The 18,889-nt window shown below is 51.4% G+C and overlaps 6 protein-coding genes across 6 annotated transcripts; 2 read left to right on the top strand and 4 right to left on the bottom strand.

Moving 5' to 3' along the window:
• Positions 1–923: 923 nt before the first annotated feature.
• Positions 924–1,921, bottom strand: BO72DRAFT_234477 (class I SAM-dependent methyltransferase). Its single transcript, XM_040939882.1, has one exon. It carries the CDS (start codon positions 1,824–1,826, stop codon positions 1,005–1,007), a length of 822 nt encoding a protein of 273 aa, XP_040797496.1. The 5' UTR covers positions 1,827–1,921; the 3' UTR covers positions 924–1,004.
• On the bottom strand, positions 1,802–3,407 carry BO72DRAFT_437325 (Zn(II)2Cys6 transcription factor domain-containing protein). Its single transcript, XM_040943346.1, has 2 exons — positions 2,631–3,407; positions 1,802–2,574 (listed from the first exon to the last, which is right to left on the bottom strand). Exons 1-2 carry the CDS (start codon positions 3,345–3,347, stop codon positions 2,017–2,019), a joined length of 1,275 nt encoding a protein of 424 aa, XP_040797497.1. The 5' UTR covers positions 3,348–3,407; the 3' UTR covers positions 1,802–2,016.
• Positions 3,408–3,522: 115 nt separating this feature from the next.
• Positions 3,523–4,989, top strand: BO72DRAFT_451668 (uncharacterized protein). The gene has a single exon (XM_040945545.1). The coding sequence runs from the start codon at positions 3,615–3,617 to the stop codon at positions 4,902–4,904; it is 1,290 nt and encodes a 429-aa protein (XP_040797498.1). The 5' UTR covers positions 3,523–3,614; the 3' UTR covers positions 4,905–4,989.
• A 212-nt stretch (positions 4,990–5,201) lies between these two features.
• On the bottom strand, positions 5,202–5,488 carry BO72DRAFT_451669 (uncharacterized protein). Its single transcript, XM_040945546.1, has one exon. It carries the CDS (start codon positions 5,431–5,433, stop codon positions 5,218–5,220), a length of 216 nt encoding a protein of 71 aa, XP_040797499.1. The 5' UTR covers positions 5,434–5,488; the 3' UTR covers positions 5,202–5,217.
• Positions 5,489–6,314: 826 nt separating this feature from the next.
• BO72DRAFT_386938 (cell wall mannoprotein 1 family protein) lies at positions 6,315–7,193 on the bottom strand (the record flags this gene model as incomplete). The annotated part of the gene is made up of 1 exon (XM_040941659.1): positions 6,315–7,193. One exon carries the CDS (start codon positions 7,191–7,193, stop codon positions 6,315–6,317), a length of 879 nt encoding a protein of 292 aa, XP_040797500.1.
• Positions 7,194–11,516: 4,323 nt separating this feature from the next.
• BO72DRAFT_437334 (uncharacterized protein) lies at positions 11,517–17,784 on the top strand (the record flags this gene model as incomplete). Its single annotated transcript, XM_040943347.1, has 4 exons — positions 11,517–14,858; positions 14,938–15,038; positions 15,104–17,270; positions 17,374–17,784. The coding sequence occupies 4 exons, from the start codon at positions 11,517–11,519 to the stop codon at positions 17,608–17,610; spliced, it is 5,847 nt and encodes a 1,948-aa protein (XP_040797501.1). The 3' UTR covers positions 17,611–17,784.
• Between the last annotated feature and the right edge of the window lie 1,105 nt (positions 17,785–18,889).

The following is an 18,889-nucleotide window of genomic DNA, read 5'->3' on the forward strand; positions in this document are numbered from 1 at the left end:
GGTATCTGAGAAGGGAATCATCCAGCTGTTGTCGGGGATTTCTTGGCGCATACCTCCGTCGGGACGGCCTTATCGCAACTTTCATCTACTCTGACGACAACTCGACTTCGTGCATTCGTTGTTACCATCTGCGTCTGAAACTGAGCTTATTGGCCTCCATCTTGTCATGTATCACCTTCTGCAGGTCATATTTCCGATCGCTATACCGTGACGCAAAGCGTCGAACTGAAGTCACGGGTCACGGGTCCAGTATAGTGCCATATTGCCCATTCCGGAAAGAACTAGATACCATCGCACCTTCCAGGTCGAGCAACCTTCATCCTCTACTAGATCAATAATCCCAAGTTTCTTAACGCCATTAACATGCACTCAAACAAGCCCCAACACACATAAAAAGACCTATATCGTAAGTTCTCGGGGAAAGGAAGAACTGATCAAGCGCGAGCATCAAACAGCATTGCTGGGCGATATATACTCTGCACTCATAGACAATACAGTAACTTATCAGCTGGCCATATGAGAGACCCGCAAAAAGGCGCTGTGGATGTTCCGAACATGACAAAAAAAAACAAAAACATATATAGCCTACGGGGTTAATTTATATATATATACCTCCGATAGGGGAATCGAACCCCCGGCTGCCGTGTGAGAGACGGAGGCTGGGTTGTTATTGGTATGAACAGTCATAGGCCGAAGCTTCTTTTTGCTTTTTAGTTGTTTTCTTCTTCTTCTTCTTCTTCTTCTTCTCCTCCCCCCCACCCCGGTTATACTGGCTGTCGCTGTATGGATGATGATGATGCGTACATAGTATGCTGCTGGATTGGGTTTTTGGTCAAGTTAATGGGCGTGACTACATTGTATATGCATCTTGTGTATAGCGATGTATTGTATTAGACTTTACATGTTATATGGAGAGCTTAGAGTTATCAATGCAAGTGGCATATACTCTCCACCCATCCATCGGACCCCGATGACGAGGCATAGGTCAGCAACATACAATAGAATCACTTGAAACAAACAATCTCCCCATGCAACAGCCCATACCATCCCTGCTCACACGCTACAAATTCCCGCCACCCGTCCACCACCACCTCCAGCTCCTCCCTCGTTGCCAGCCCACTCCCCACCGCCCGATCCGCAAACCCCGAGTTGCGCGCCCGCTCCGCCATGGAGCCGCCCCAGTACTCGCGCTCCTCCGCCGAACTGAAACACCAGCTGCCCGTGCTTTTATGGATTTGCGTCTGCGCGAAGCCCGCCTCCTCCGCCCACACGTGGATCCTCGCCCCGGGGTGCGGGTTCCCGCCGCTCCGCTGCGCCAGCTCCCGGGTCAGACGGTCCCAGAGCTCGATCCCGCGGTTCGCCGGGTGCCAGGTGTGGATGCTGGATTCCCGGGCGGCAACGATCCCGCCATTGGGTTTGGCGACGCGGCGCATCTCACGGAGAGCCTGGACGGGGTCGGCGATGTGCTGCAGGACCTGGTGGACGTGGACGAGGTCGAAGGTGTTGTCGGGAAAGTCCAGGGCGTGGATGTCGCCGACGTCGAAGGTGACGTTGGCTAGGCCTTCGGCGGCGGCGAGGCGCCGCGCGGTGGGAAGCGGGTCGGCGAAGGAGTCCAGACCTGTAACCTGGGCGGTTGGATGACGGCGGGCTAAGTCAATGGTTATGCTGCCTGGTCCGCAGCCGATGTCCAGGATTTTGAGGTTGGGGGTGGTGGATTGGAGGTGATCGAGGTGGGGGAGGAGGTATGGTGCGGAGTTGGCGAGGGTGCGCCAGTTGTGCGTGCGGAGGACGCTGGGAGTGTGGTTTGTTGAGTAGGTTGATGTCATCTTTGAAGATAGGCGTGGGCTTCGTAGCTTGAGTTAATGGTTCAGGAAATGTGTATAGGCTGGTTTCAGAATGGTTATGATGGCAATATATAGGTGCCCAGTCGTGGTTGATCAGTAAGGTGGGTCATTCTCGGAGTTCCGAAATAGGGGCGGGGGAATGGCTGTGAGCGGTTGATGTGCACTGACTAGATCAACACCCATGAATGTGCGTTGTGACTCCGAACAGTAACATCCCAAACTCATCCACAGTCTGCAGCCACCTCTCGATCCTTTCTCTCTGCTCGACTGTTCCCGTATCCGCGGATCGCCACAGCTCTGAGATTTCCAGCATCCCATCCTCCCAGGTCAACAAATGACGGTCATACTCCCGTTCCCACGTCTCCCGGTCGGGCGCCTCCCACAATGATCTTCCTTCTGGAGCAAAAACACCCCTTACTTCATCGGCTATGAAGTTTGGCAAGAGTCGGTCGGAGTTGTAAACGCTGCAGAAGAGGTACATGGCGAAGATGGCGCGGCGTTTCGAGGCCACCACAATCCACGACTCCCAACTAGGTCGCGAGTGGGATAATTCGGCCACACAGAAGAAGCCGTTGCGAGCCGTGCGAAAGGCCAGTTCCATGAGTGTGATCATGACTTTGTCGGTGACAGCGGCCGGGGCAGCGAGTCGCGGGGAGAAATATAACATGACGGAGTAGATTAGGTAGGCTTGAAAAGTAGATAGAAGGTTATAGTCGTGTTGGCTTGGAAGCTGCGATCGTGATTTCATTAAATTCCGTATGTACGAGCAGAGCTGGGTCGGCATACCTCGTTGGACAACCTCTCCATCTCCATTTCGATCATGTTGATGACCATGGCTTCACTTCCTGAAACAGCGTTCTCCCACATTCGAACGAGGCTGTAGCAATTGGCCAAGGCCTGTGGCAGGTTCTCACCGGAGACTTGTGAGTGATGAATGATAGGAGGTGCTTTGCGGTCCTTCAGCATGAACCGGGGATAGGTGGCCAGAACCCTCGAGATGTACTGCAGTGTAAACGGATGATAGACCTTCGGAACCTCGTCTCGCCCCAGTGGTGGGAGAATATATGGCCGAAGCCAGCGATCTCGAATACTCTCTACCCCTGAAGCAGGGACTAGGTCGATCTTGATGAAGTCGACATGCGGTCGCTCATCTTTCGCTGACCCCACCTGTCGATGCCTGCGTTCTCGAATCGGCGTAACGCGTCCGGGGCTGCTGTCAAGATAGGATGGTAAAGCTATGGGCATAGCAAACGATGTAGAGGGCTGGAGCTCAGCGAGACCCCTCGAGCCCGGATTCTCCAAGTCTTCGGTCTGAGGACTAGTGTGTGAGGATTCAGGGGCAGTGTAGTATTCGCATACGCGACCGAGAGACTTGCATCGAGAGCAGGTAGGTCTTTCGAGACTGCACCGAACTTTGGATTTGGTACAACTTTGGCAGGCCTTCTTCCGTGGAGGAGGTGGCTGTCGTCGTCTGCTTGACTGGGAGGAACTTGGGCTTGCCATGCTGATGTTGTGTGGAACTGGTTAGTGAGTGTTGTGGTGACTACGCGGAGTTCCGAAGTGGGTGGGGGACAAGCGAAAGGAACTCCGCTAGCTGCCAGCTGACATCATGGTTTCGGCTCCGTAGTCATCGCTTCTGATAGCAGCTTTGTAGTATGATTATTCCTTCAAAGTTGACTGATCTTTTGCGTTCACTGTTCTTTGAACATACAACATCTCTGGGCAGAATCCACGCTTTTTTGAGACCCAAAGAATACTCAAGAGCGCGCAATGGCGACGCGTCGTCTCCCTCGAGGCTTGACGCGACATGCCAACAGACCGAGACGTGCACTTGCTTGGGCAACGAGAGAACTTCTCTGCGCCCAAACGCCTCAAATACTGCAGCATCGCGCAACCAGCACCCAAATAAGCGTCTACATCGCACAGCCTCGAAGACAACTCCACACACAAACGCCCTTCGAAAAGAGCCCGGACACCGCGCCACCGTCAGAAGCACTCCGTCCAATCTCGCACGCCTTTGACCCAGCCAACTCCAAACCACCAACTAAATCCTCAACTCCATTCTCAATCATTCGACTGGAGATCTTCGAGGACTGCCATCATGCGAACACCATCCACCCACCCTCCCACCGCGTCCCATGGCCAACCTCTCTCCCTATCGCTCTGCAGTCCAAACACTCGCGTCAAGCCGAAGCAGCAGCAACTACATACCTGCAAACCATCAGCACCTCTCATTCGACCCATCCGACCCTCGATCCCGCCCGCACAAGAAAACTCATCGACACGGCGGTGTCTTACACTATCCATCTCGTCCCCCTGAGCAACATCACCAGAATACAACTTCTAGCCAAAACATACGTCCTCCTCTTCCTCCATGATGATGCAGTCGGCACCCAGAACCCTGCTCTTCGTATCCCTCCTCGCAGCGCAGTCTCGCACAACCAGACCTCTACAGCAGAGTATAATGCTTATAATATCCTAGCCAAGGAGTTACTAACGGAGGACCCTCACGAGAGAGAGCGGTTGCTCGAAGAGATCATATCCTGGGGATCAGCTACGCAGCGCGAGCGACCGAAGACGTTTAAGTCGCTAGAGGAGTATCTTGTGCCTGGATTGGAGGATTTCGGGGCTGAATTGATCCTTCAGACTGTCCGGTTCTCGTGCGGGACTGCGATCGAGGATGCTCCGGAGTTAGAGCGATTGAAAGCGCTGTGCGCGAAGCATCTGTTGTTAACGAATGATCTGTATTCGTACGCGAAGGAGGCCCGGGCGGAAGCGGAGACCGGGGAAGTGGTGCTTAATGCTGTCAGGGTAGTGCGTGGGCTCATGGGCGGCGATGATATTGATGATGCTCTAGCTGCAAGGATATTGAGAGTAATGATTCGAGATGTAGAAGATAGGATGAGCGCAGAGTGTCTGCGCCTGGAAAAGTCGGGTGTGCTGTCAGAGGCGCAGATGGTCTACGCGCGAGCGATGGTGGTGGCGGTTGCAGGGAATATGTTCTTCTCCGCGACGAGTCCGCGGTATGCCGGGGCTGTCGAGGGGACGACGCTGGCGTAGCAGCAGCAGCAGCAGCCCAATTCATCGGCTGGGACATCTGAACAACAAAATGTCTCTGGAGCAGAATGACCTTTCTGGAACCATCGATGACCAAGTTCCAAGTTGTCACACAAACAATAAAAACAACCGATCACGCCAAGGATGAACTCCCTGCGCGCACTCTTTCCCCTCACACTATTCCCAAAAAGTGCCTAGTTCTTACCATCCAGGCTGCCAGCCACCATATTAAATGGCCCCATCACTCTCTCCTCCTCCTCCCATCATCCTCAGAAAGTGAGACGAAAATCCACGCTGCCATAATGTAGGCAGCATCTCAACCTCCTGAGCAAAATCTCCACGGTACTCGGTAGTGGTATTTACCTCTCAGCACCGACAACCAGCCCCCCCTCGCGAGTTTTGTTTCCACAACCCCGAGGGGGCGAGTGTCCTTGCTGTCTGCCTTTAAGAAAGTACCAAGATCCATGCGGGCATCAATCAAGCATGCTGCTACTTGCGACTCCCCTCGGGAGCTTGCCCAATGTGGTTGCATGAAAGTCGGTGTCCTACATTCCTTGTAATCCTCTGACTAGATCTGTAAATGTAAAGCTTGCTTTGTATAGGGCGCCTAATCCGTAAGATAGTGGTTCTGGCTGGAGATTCTATGGAGTAGCTAGTTGCATACCCAGGGACGTACTCGTGACTTAGCTCTGGTACCTCACGCCATTGCTGTTTACTTTAGCACGGACCCTCTTTTGACTTTCCCTTGGAAATACTACTAGCTAACGAGTACAGTACAATGCGCGGGAGCAAGCGAAGCAGAAAGCTTCCTGCCGCGGTCGGTCGACGGTGGTGCGGCTTAGACTTCCCGCGTCTGGTAGCCGAGCACGCACGAAGTAGTGATGGGATGGGATGGGATGGAATGGAATGGTGATCCGCACTTTCGGGTTGAAATTCGCTATTGATCGTAGTGTAACTTGCTGCTTCGGGCGAAAGGCAACCATGCAGGGATTGACCTTTGGCGAAGGTACTGTGGATACTCCGGTCATCAAGGTTGCTTTTTCTGGGCTGGTGGGCAGCAAAATCTGATCATCCGCTATTCAGGTAACCATTGGAGAGGATTCACAAGGGCATATGCTACGCTGTTCGGGAAATAATCTAGACGCTGTTGTTGTTTTCTGTTCAAACAATCCACTGTGTTTTCGTTGTACTGAGACCATATTACATTGTCAACCAATTAAAAATCCAACAAACCAAACCAAACCAAAAACCAAAGATATTAAGCCACAGTCCCGGGCTGAAATCAATCAACGGCGAATAGATATACATGGCCAGCCCGTATCTTTTCATGATCGCACTTGTCGAATACCGTTGCACTTGGTCCTTCACAATCGATTATCCATTGCAGGCTCAAGCCATCTTCGGCTGTCTCTCTTACAAGGCAACAGCAACAGCGGCAGCAGCGGCAGCAGCACCACCGAAGACGTAGCTGAAGCGGTCAGAGTTGGCAGCCCCAGTGAAGAGGGTGGAGCTGGCGGAAGCAGAGGGGGTGCTGGAGCTGGAGGGGGTAGCAGAGGCGCTGGCGGAGGAGGGGATCACGGGAGACGAGGTTTGAGCACCAGTGGTAGCGGAATCGCCCGTGGTTGCAGCGGCAGCGGTGGTCTCGCTCTTCTCAGTGGCGGAAGACGCAGCGCTGGTGGCGGTCTTGTCAGTGGCGGAAGAGGCAGCGGAAGTAGCGCTGGAAGCGGTGCCAGAGCTAGTAGCAACATCCTTGTACTCATCGACACCCTTCTGGATGGCATCGGTGATGCCAGCAGACAGAGAACTGGCAAGGCTAGAGAGAGACTCGGGAACCTTGGAAGTGAGAGCGTCGGCCAGGCTCTTGGCAGCAGTGTACTGCTTCTGGAGCTGCTGGTAGACAGTGGCACCAGCACCAGCCGAGACGAACTGGTCCTTCTTCGAGATCAGGTCGTTGACCGCAGTCTGAACGTCCTTGGTCAGGTCCTGGACAGGACCAGGGATCTCGAGAGCATCGGTGGAGCTAAGATCGTCGCCGCCGTTAACAGTGGTGGTACCCGAGTTGATAGTTGAGACCAAGTCGGTCGAGGCAGACTCGACCTTGGAGGGGTCTCCACCGCTGTAGCTGTTGATGGCAGAATCAAGGGCCTTGACCTTGGTCTCGATGTCGGCAAGAACGCTGGTCACAGCGGCGACATCACGCTCAACGAGGCTGGGCTCACGGACGACCTTAGTAGGGTTGGCCAAAACACTGGTGGCCAGGCCCAGAGTGAAGAGAACACTGGTGAACTTCATTTTGACGATGAGAACGACGGTGGATTAGAGTAACAGATATTGGACTGTGTAGGCTAAACGAATGCTCAAGTCTGATTGCTGTAGGAGGCAGGCGATCTAAAGAATGTATCGATGCTGGTGGTCATGGAAGCTGCAAGTGTAGCCCTCTATATATAGAGAGAATTCCGATGTACATCCTCACATGTGCACCACGGCACGGGGGCCGAGGCCAATCTTGGACCAGGGGAAGGTTTTGCTGCTCCGATGGATCGTGTCATTGCCAGGACCAAGGCTCTCCTCCATGATTGACCCCAATTTAGGACGAAGAGGGGGTGGTGCCTGGGAAAGCTAGACAGGATCGTCAGTGTGATGGTCGTTCTGGACCAACGATTTGATGACGGGCTCATTTCCCGCTCTGCGAAGTGGCTACAATCTTGATTGCCTCTTTCCAGGGTGTCCGGCTGGCGGAAGATGGCGGCAGCGGCGATCTGTATTCGGAGGTTAGACAACTAGGAATTATTGGGAATAGAGAATAGCGTGCGGCGTACTGTTGGAAGGCTGGAGTAGACCTCAGCTACTTCGAAGTGGGTAGCATTCAAGTTGTGAGCAGCAATTGATTTGAGTTCAATGGTGGACGAACCAACAATTAGCGGCCACCAGTGTTGACCCAGCCGGGGACCCACCCCCGGATTCTCATTTGTTTATTTGTGTTGCATTGGCTAAGAGAACCGACCTAAAGACGGAGCGAGTGATACGGTGGTGCATGGCGCAGAAATTTCCCTCAGGGTCTGAGAGTGGGTTGGGTTGAGTAGTCGATCCAGGGAAGAAGAGTAAGACACCATCACTGCCAGGAATGATGGTGTAAAGTGAGGTGCTCCGTATGAGGAATAGATTCCAGGTGGAGTCCAGGACTAAAGTTACCCCGCACCTTCCATGGCTCAAATTCGGGGCTTTCCGTTGGGTGGATTTAACCAGGGATCTTCCGCTTCTTTCTCTCAATTCGGCAGTACGGCCGACCCACGGATGGAGACTGCACAAATTCCCCATCCCCCCCAAACATCATGGATCTCTTTGCTTTTGCCTGATTATTGCGGTCAAAAGGCCCATTCTATTCCTGAGCGAAAAGAGGGCGCCAGAAGGGTGGAAAAGAAGACCGAGGAGATCTGCAGGTCCGGAAGCAGTGAAGGCCCGAGTTCGCCACTGGGCAGGAGAACCTGGATGCAGTGTCTGTTCCTGTGAGTTTCTGTGGTGTTCTGCCCACTTCGCTTGACTTAGACTATGGAGATGTAATGCTTGCCTACTGACTTTAGCTCCAGGTATCAAAAACCCCGCACGGGTCCAAGATAGACTAGGGATTCTCCGTAGCTTAGACCCTCCGTCCATGTACTGTCTACTCTTCGTACCTCCGAACCACGCCTCGCTAATATGTGCAAAGACTCAGAATTATCACACTCTTCTGTACAAGGTGTTCGTCCGCAGACGTTGTTCTTGTCTTACCTTGCCTCATGTACACTTCCACGTTACACAAATTGATGCTTGGGACGCACATGTTTGCTTTGGATCCCTGAAAGGAAATACAACTCCTTTTCTGCATCAGAGCATGAGTGGGCATGCTTGACGGGATGACCAATTGTTGCTTATTTCGATGCAGCCAATGCATTCCTTAAATCAGGTGGCGAGCATGACGTGACATATGGGCACATGAGTCAATTTATCCTACCAACGGCAAATGCATGGCAGCAAAGCTCTATGGAACTTCGGAATGAGACTCGACCACTTGCTGAGCTATGGAAGCACCCCAGAGGTGTCATGTGCACATCTGCACTCTAGGCCCTGCTTTCTATTCTTGTTGCTTTGATAATCTGTGCAAATAGGACGTTCGGGTCCAGCCTAGCTATAGACGAATTGTTCTATTGGGCATTATTTTTTTTAGCACTTCTTCTGACAGCCCCAAGTATTACGTACCTCCCAGACGGTATGATGATTCTTCACGAACTCCGTAAGAGCCCAGATTATGTTCATGCACCTAGAGAGTCTTACGAACCCACCCCTCCGACGCAAATTGTCTATACTACACACGATTTCCGGCGCCCGCTTCCCACGTCTCCTATATCGGGAGGAAGCTTTTTTTTTTCTCATAATTTATCCTGCAAATATTCAAACGCCCGTCCGAATTGAGGCAATATAGCCATATTATGAAACAAGCTTAGTGAACCGGTTTGAATCTCAACGGGGCCGGAACAGAGATAAGCTTTGCTGCGGATGCTACGAACGCAGACGCCAAACCACCGAACCTATGTTCCTGAATATAATTCGCATACCCAAAACAGATGTTTGACGCATAAGTAGGTTTCGAGAAGCCACTGGATCACCAACCCAGATCTCACCTCATTCGACTTCTCAAGTAGTTTGTTCGAGTCTATGTTTATGATGATCGACGAGCCTGGCCGGGCCACTTCCCCTGCACCCCACGGGTTCCATATTTTGGGTTTAAGAATCGGTGTTTCAACCCGAGTAGATCGACAATTAGAATTTTTATCTCGCAAACAATTGCCAACTGCTCCAATCTGCGACTGAAGACCTCGTTATACTACAATCGGAATATGCGCAGTTCGAAAAGTGTTTGACCATCGACAGGTTTGAGACTCGATGAAACGTGCGCTACGTGAGCATAATTGCAACATGTGTAGCCTTTGCTCGTGAAACAAATAACATAAGTCTCTGCTGCATCTATCCTGACAGTAGAATGGTGGATGAGACGGATAGATTTGTCGTTCAGAATCTTCCTTCCACCATGCTGAGAGGCATACAACCATGCTTGCCTATGTCTAAATAACTGTACGCATTGATGTGACTATGATCGCCACACTCAAGACATTAGTTCGATTTCGAAGACGGACCTATTCAGTTCGTACAAAATGCAAATAGTGTCGAAACCAAGGAGAAACAAAAAGATACGAAGGACTATGCCTACGATGTAAGTGATCAATGCTGTAGGTCGTGCCATGGATGCCTGCAATCACTTTTGAATCTTGACTCAATGCTTACTGGCCTCTAGAGAACTTGGAATCTTCTCTAGTATACTGCACATCAAGCTAGCATTGATGCTTATTGTAATGTCTTTTTATTTGATGAAGCAGCACTTCTCGCCCTGTCAGGCTCGCATGTCGCTATGGAGATAGTTCTAGGCTCCCATGAGACCCCTTTGCTGGTCACCTCATCGCTGGCCTTACATGTCTTTGCATCAAGGCCAGACTGCCAGATTACTCAATTCAACTGAGCCTGATACCTAGCCATATTTGGGTATGTCGAACTGGTAGTCCTACATGTTTTGTTTCAGCTCATCCTGAGTGTTAAATCATATCCGATGACAGCAAACGAAGACTCTTTGCATTTATTCTGCGCAAGTGAGCTATAGTACTTGACCCACTAATTATCACTAATTATGACATTGTTCTCTTACCTTAGTAACACGCATTCGTTGACAGCCTACTCAGCCATGAGCAAATAGCTAGTTGACCTTTGGTGTTTTTGCAGTATGTAACTGCCATTCATGACAGCCTCACCGCCTTGTCAGCCCTGGACCCACTTCTTGTATATCAAAGCGGTCCGTGCGCAGATACTCAGTGAATCTGCCCTAATGTATATGATCAGGATAAAGTCAGAAACTGAACATAAGTGACCCCACGTGAAGGAATGTTGAGATTTCCATGTTGCTTCTGCCTAATCCTTTGATAACAACTTGAAAAGCCTGTCCCTCTGTTTGCCCAAACCAACCGCCTCTTTTGTTTGTTCATTTTGATCTCCCCATCCATCCCGTGTTAACCCACACAAATTTCTTTCTACCAACATCATCTGAGCTCGGACTTGAACTTCTTTCTTTCAGAGATTCAAGAAACTTAAAAGACACCCCAGCTTCTTGAGCCATGGATGGGACTGGCCAACCGCCGCTAGGTCCTCCAAGAGCCATGGGATCAAGTAGAGCTCGTCGCGGTCGACGTCAAGTCTCTCGGAATCAACATCCTGAAATGCAGAGAACCGATGATCAAGACACAAGACCTCCCCACGGAAACCATCCACATAGAAATACTTCACGTGGAAACCCTTCTCGTGGACCAAGACTTATGGTGAGAAGAGTGCAGCGCGGAAATGCTCAAACTTTTCCTGTCGCACCGATCGAGACCAGGTACGAGAATGACAGTGCTGCACTTCAAGTCTTTCTGCTAATGCCTTAGACCTTCAACAAGTTCTAGACTTCAAAGAGTTAGCCGAAATCTACCTCCACAGACTCAGGAGCCGCTTTCAGCACCGCAGGTCAAAGACATTCTTGAGAAGGGGCTGTTCATGATCGAGCGAAGCTCAGATGAACGTCAGGATTTCATCACAAGTCTTGCGACAGAAGAAGGACTTGCTGTTGTTCGACAAATCGTTGAGACCGAGTTTGCCAAGTCATATAGTGTCCTTGGTCTAATGTTTCAGGTTCACGGTATCCTCTTTCTTCAGCTTATCACGAATGACAGACTTTTGTCATCCCTTGCGCTCGAACGTCAAGTGGGAACCATTTATAACGTGATCTATGGGCCCAGTGGACGTCGTGCTGTTACATTTTTCACTCAAGTGACAGAGCATGTTATTCGCATGAGGCCTGAATCAAGCACTGCCAATGAGAGGTCAATGAGCAATGACGTGTCTGATTTCGAAGAAACACTGCTGCTTGTTGCGAAAGCTTTTCTTACCACCTTGACCTTGAACCAAGAGGCTGCCATTCAAACTGCTTTTGCGCCTATTGTTGAAAGTCTTTGCACCTGTTATAAAGACGAAGATATCTTCAGTGGCGTTGCCTCTCATAGCTTGCAGTGGGTCCATGACAACATCATAAAGCTGAAAGATGTCTTGTCCATGGGCGAGTCGCTCAATCGCGCCACAGCCGTATCTTTTCATCATGATACCCAACACAAGCTACCCAAGGCCAAAGAGTTTCAAGTCGACTTACCAGGCGAGCTATCTGCTCATGGGCCTCGACACGACAATGATCACGCCTCTATCCCACACATCCGCCTGCTCCCAACCATAAACGAAATCTTTTCTCTCGAGCGAGCAGAGTTTCTCCCAGCGAGAGATCCGGTATTCGATACATTGGACCAACATGAGACTGGTATTCGTCGGCTTCTCGATAACCAGTTCCGCCTGCTGCGTGAGGATACCGCTGGCTTGCTCCGCGACTCAATTCGGTTGATTCTGCACAACTGGGATGTCCTCGTGCACCAGCCAGATTGGCGCTTGAAGCGAAGGATCCTTCGTGGCAGTGACATCACGCCTGCGCGTATCTATCTTGGGGTGAATGTCCGGCAGGTCCGAGCGGGTGGAAAGAAGGGCATTGAAGTTGATCTCGAATTTGACCAGCCTTCAAGACTGAAAGCCATGAGCCCAGCCCGACGCAAGCAATGGTGGCAGAACTCTCAAGCCTTGAAGGAGAGTCCGGTGGTTCTTGCTCTAGTCGACGGTGAAGATCACACAAACGTCTCTGTGACTTTCTTCCAGGTTGCTAAGAGAGATCTAAACCTCAACGCCACTCCACCTGCTTCACGAGAAAATATGCCCACACCCGTCCATGGTCTCGTTGCGAGTGCTACACGCGCTTCGATCAGCCTCAGATTGACGAACCACTTTCATGAAACGGAGCTCACAAATGTTTTCGACTTTGCACGCTTCAAGACCAATAAAAAGCCGCTTTTGTTAGCCGAGTTTCCAGCTGTGCTTTTGAACTCATTTGACGGTGTCTTACAATGCTTGCAAGCTCAGTATGCACGCCCAGAGCATCTACCGTTCGCCACCTGGATTGTCTCTCGTCCAGATTGGAATTCCCGGAAGCAGATTGCGTCGATTGATCCCGTGGAACAATATGTTACCGTGCCCCCGCCTGCCTATCTTGATCTCCACAAGTCTCTGGATCTATCCTCCCTTTTTGGAGACCCAATCGCGGATGACAGCACCGAAACAAGCAGAAGCAGCGATGACCCTACCCCATTCTTCTCTCTCCAAGACGACCCAGCGTGGGTAGCAAATGAGCTTGCGAACACAACAAGCCTCGATAAGGGTCAGGCGACGGCGTTAGTCTGGGCCCTCCGCCGTGAGATTGCACTCATACAGGGACCGCCGGGAACAGGAAAGTCATACGTCGGAATACAGCTGGCCAAGTGCCTGTCATCTAATAGGGACTTGCTTGACCTTGGTCCGATATTATGTGTATGTTACACTCCCCACGCGCTCGATCAATTTCTGCAAGGTCTCCTCAATGCAGGAATTGCAAGCATCGTGCGCCTTGGCCCGCGAAGCGCATTCCCACACTTGGAAGCACTATCTATCGACAGTTACAAACAGGCTGATCGAGGGCCATTTATCCGAGCTTATAATAATCAGCGGAAGTCCCATCACGATAAACTCAAGGAAATTTCGGCGGAACTCGAACAAGTATGCAGATCGATGGAGACCGGTGGCATGGAGATGACGCTGTGGTTCGTCAAGAAGCGCTTCCCTTTTGAAGCAGAACGTATCACAGCTGTCGATCCCGACCGAAGTGAGGTCGAGGCTTTCAGGCTTTGGACACAAGGTGATGATGCTAGTGCTTGGGTGGAGATCGATGGGCCGCGTTCTCCCGAAGAACTCTTGCAGGCCGATGTGTGGACACTCTCGCCGACAGAACGCATGCGCTTGCATGACTTTTGGCATGAGGGAGCACGCGATGAACTTCGGAAAGTCTTCTCGTCCTTAGTGAAAGCATATTACAGGCAGAAACAGAACTTAACCGCCATATATCACGCGGCCGAAGCTCGCATGCTGCAAGGATTCCAAGTCATAGGTGTCACGACGACGATGTTGGCGAATCTCTCGTCCCAAATTCGTGGCGTTCAGGCTAAAATCTTGATTTGCGAGGAGGCTGGAGAGGTACTCGAATCGCATGTCCTGACCGCGCTATTGCCATCGGTGCAGCATGCCATTCTGATCGGAGACCACCTTCAGCTTCGTCCACGGATCAGCACCCTCAGACTTTCCATGAGTTATGACCGTGAAGGAGCAAAATACGGCCTCGATGAATCACTGTTCGAGCGACTCGCGAATAGCCATTTTGGAGGCAATGATGGCGACGAAGAACAGACGGGAGGGCGTCGATTCCCTGTTACGCAGTTGAATGTCCAGCGACGCATGCATCCCTCGGTTGCTAATCTAGTTCGCGAGACGCTCTATCCGAAGTTGCAAGATCACATTTCCACAACTATGTATCCTGCTGTTGCGGGAATGAAGCACCGACTATTTTGGCTTGACCATCGGAATACAGAAGATGATGGTGACCCTTCAGATCCCATGTATAGCAAGACTAATACATGGGAAGTTCACATGGTGATATCGCTCGTAAGGCATCTTCTGAGACAAGGAAAGTATGGTCCTGGCGAGATTGCTGTTCTGACACCATACGTCGGACAATTGAGAATGCTTAAGGATATTCTTGAACAGGAGATGACCCTTATAATTGGTGAGAGAGATACTGAAGGACTGGGTGAGGCGGAGGTTACAGAAACAGCCAATGAGCCTAGCGGTCGTGGTGAAAGATGGCTCCAGGGACAACGTGTCGTGAGCAAGGGTAGCTTGCTTGACGCTCTGAGACTGTCAACGGTTGACAATTTCCAGGTACGTTAGATCTGTACTACCTTCTACTTTTCTTCACGCCACTGTGTCGCGCACCAAACTAACCATGAGTTCAATCCAGGGCGAGGAGGCAACCGTTGTTATTGTTTCCCTGGTCCGAAGCAACAGGTTCAGAAATTGCGGTTTCCTTAAGTCACCGAACCGCATCAATGTTCTACTAAGGTAAGCATGTTCGAGAAAATCAAGTTAAGATTGGACAACCGTCGCTGATGTTTCTTCCCCCCCAGTCGTGCAAAACATGGCATGTACCTCATTGGCGATGCAAATACGGCCTCAACAGCGCCGATGTGGGCGTCTGTCATCGAGCTGTTCGAAAAGAACGAGAACATTGGACCGTATCTCGAGCTCGACTGCGAGCGCCATCCCCACAATGCCATGCAGGTCTCGTGTCCCGATGACTTCTCCGTCAAGTCCCCGGAGGGTGGTTGCGCGGAGACATGCGGCTTGCGACTGAACTGCGGGCATACTTGTGTGGTTAAATGCCACTCATCCAAACAGCACAACGCAGTCAAATGCCTTCAAAAGTGCTATCGAATGAGCCGGTGCGGTCATCCATGCGCGAAGAAGTGCTACGAGCCATGTGGCCCATGTACCGCCCTTGTCTGCAACGTCATGCTACCTTGTGGACATAGGATTGACAAGGTTGAATGCCCACGCATGAACAGACTTGACACTGTGCAATGCACAGCAGAGCTTGTCGTCAAATTGCCCTGGTGTGACCACAGCTTCAAGGTTCAATGCCACGAGAAGGGGAAACCCATGAAGTGCTCCCTTCAGTGTGGTCTGGAATTACCATGCGGGCATAGTTGTCAGAAACTATGCTCCTCCTGTCGAGTCCAGAGGAAGGAAGTGACTGTCCTTGATCATGGTAGATGCATTAGTGTCTGTCGCAAGGGCTTCACAAATTGCGCGCATTCCTGCGACCGTATATGTCATCCTGCAACGGCATGCTTGCCTTGCCGCCGCCCTTGTGAAGTACACTGCAAGCATAGCCGTTGTTTTAAAACGTGCAAGGAACCGTGTCCTCCGTGCGCAGAGCTATGTGACTCTGGCTGCGAACACCGCGAAGCTTGCAAGCTCCCCTGTGCCGTTCCATGTGAAAACAATCCATGCAGTCGACGTTGCGAGAAGAGATTGAAGCCGTGTGGACATCAGTGCCCGGGAATGTGTGGAGAGCCATGTCCACCTTCGCAGTTCTGTCAAATCTGTGCTCCACACGAAGTCCTGCAACAGCAGGTTGACCTTATGGAGTTCAAGACCTACAGAGAGATTGACCTGAATGCATCGCCCCTAATTTTTCTCCCGTGCAACCACTTCTATACCGTTGCTTCCCTGGATGGACTTTTAAGTATGAATGATTATTTCAATATTGATGCGTCTACAGGCGAGATTATTGGAGCTAAGCCTGCACATTGGGAGATGATGCCCGGATCAGCGCTGAAGGGCTGCCCAGAGTGCCGTCGCCCCCTCAGAGACATCAACAGATACAGTCGTATCTTGAAAAGATTTCTGCTGGACGAGTTTACCCGCAAGTTCGTCACATTGGCCAGTGCACAGCATGCCGAGCTCGCAGACAAGATTGTTCGCTTCGAGAAGCAAGTTGACGATTCGCGGACCGAGTTCCTCAAGTATTGGATCCATGAGGCTGGTGGATTGAAAAGCAACGACCAAGCCAGAGGCGCAGTACAAGCTTATCGAGGTGCAGGGATTGGCCTGGTAAAGAAGGTGAAGGAATACGTCAAGTCTGTTGCGACCGCGGAACAGCCGCTAGGCAAGTTGAACGACATGCTCGCGTCTGCCATTTCACGCCAAAACGAAACTACAAGCACAAAGCCCATCGCTAATAAATCCGCCATACAAACTGGGTTCGGCCTGCGTGGGCAGGTCCTCGGGCTCAGACTCGGCTGGGTCGTACTCCGCGATTGGGATCACATTTGCAGCAACCGGAACGTGGATCACCGCATCCGTAATAACCTAGTCCAACTAACGGCCAGTCACATCAAGTCTCTGATTGAAAAGTGTCTTTCGCTGAAGCAGACCACCATGAAGGCTAATCTTCTGCAAGAACGAGTCGAAGCTGGGATCTACTTTGCTCTGTTTTCCATGCTTTCGTTGAGCAACATGCGGGCACTCGGCAAGACTGTTGAGTTGGACACCGAGAACAAGATCCGCCAGCGTGCCCAAGACGACCTTGCGTTCTGTGAGAGATTGTGCACCAAGTCGCCGAAGCTCTTGGGCTATCTGATGGAGGATATCAAAGACGCACGGAGGACTATCAATGATGGGACGTTCTATGCTTTGGTGACTAGCGAGGAGAAACGCCAGGTGTACAGAGCGATGGCGGAGCAGTTCGCAGGAACGGGGCATTGGTACTATTGCCAAAACAATCACCCAGTAAGTGTCTGTCTTTTCAACGCTGAAGTACAACGTCGTGCTTTTGTTTGACCACCCACCATTCCTTACTACTCACAGAGTTGCTAATGTATTCATCTCATAGTTCACCATTGGCGAATGCGGCATGCCCATGGAGGAGGCCCGTTGTCCCCAGTGCGAGGCCCCAGTTGGAGGGTTGAACCATCAGCTCGCTGAAGGCGCGAGACCAGCCGAGGATATGGACCGGGAATTTGGCGAGACAGAGCTCACCGAGCAGGACATCAGGGAAGGGATGATAATGGAGGAGCTGAGAGAAGAAATGGTGGCCGGTGGAGTGGAAGGAAATCTGATCGAGATGTAAATCAGACGACGAAGAAACACACGGTACTGTTTTGGAGGAGGTGATCAAAGAACGACGGTCATGAAGAATGGGATAGTGGAACAAATTGCAAAAACGTGTGACTTACTTTGGAAGGTAGAATGAATCAACAGTGCTGAGGATTTGTCGTGCCCCTCCATCCCTCCTCCATCCTACACCCACCAACCCACCCGCCTCTGAGCTGTCAAATGCCCCTCCTTCCATGCGGCATTTTTCTTTCATCTCTGCCCCTCCCCCTTCGCCTCTCCACCATCATTCTAAGATCAGCATGAGCATTGGAGCATGCAGGAATTTTCCCCCAGCGCGTACAGCGGGAAAAGAATGTGGCAGCCTTATCAGGCGAGGGATGAGCGGAGCCCAGCGGCTAGGGCGAAAAGCAAACTAAACTCGTCCGAGAGTGCCTTGCATGCAGCTAGCTGCCTACAGCTGCAGCTTTGTTCCCCCCGTCCGTTCCACGTTCACTTTCCGCCTTCTGACCTCAACGGGGAAAGAGAATTCGACGATCACTCCCGAGCTTCGCTTCGGGGCTTTTCAGGTTCCGACATCCCCGGCCAGATTGGATCGATATGATACGCGCAACGGTCACGGGGATCTTATGCAGAAGAGGGAGGGGGACTGTGCTGTGCGCAAGGTGCAAGCTGCTACTGCGTGAGGATACGAGGATAGATGGGTGAGTGTCTCTTGCTACGATGTGGGTGGTTGTGCTGTTGATGTTGAGGTAGGCTGATCATTTTGACTAAGAACGACTCGATGATTGACTAGATTCCGTCCAGGTAGACATCAGAAAGCGAGAAGATGAAGATGTTGGGATACAGGACCTGAGACTGCTAAGAGGACTCGATTGGTACTAAACTGATACGCTTTCGCTTGAGATAGACAGCGCTTGTTGCGAGTCCAATCGAACCAGACGAGCCATAACCCCCACCATCCAGTTTGAACTCCTTCGTATGGTTGCTTGCGTATGGCTGCCTTCGCCTACACACGCCCCCCTCTATCAACCGCCCACCATCCACGCCTGCTTTCCTTCTACGCAACGATCACATTTGAGCTCTTGCTTGTCGCAGACAACCAGGCCTCTCAGACTCATAGATGATGCAGCAGCAGGCCATTTGGGCATTTCGACATGCAGCATACAGCTCGACCACCTGATATCAATTTACCTACCTACTTGCCCTCCAACCCCGCAGTCCACATATGCAAAACTCAATTGCCTCCCCGTGATAGGGCTGAGAGAGCTCCAAGGTACCTCCAGCTACTTTGC

This window comes from Aspergillus fijiensis (assembly GCF_003184825.1).
Source record: "Aspergillus fijiensis CBS 313.89 unplaced genomic scaffold BO72scaffold_59, whole genome shotgun sequence".
Lineage (NCBI taxonomy): Eukaryota > Fungi > Ascomycota > Eurotiomycetes > Eurotiales > Aspergillaceae > Aspergillus > Aspergillus fijiensis.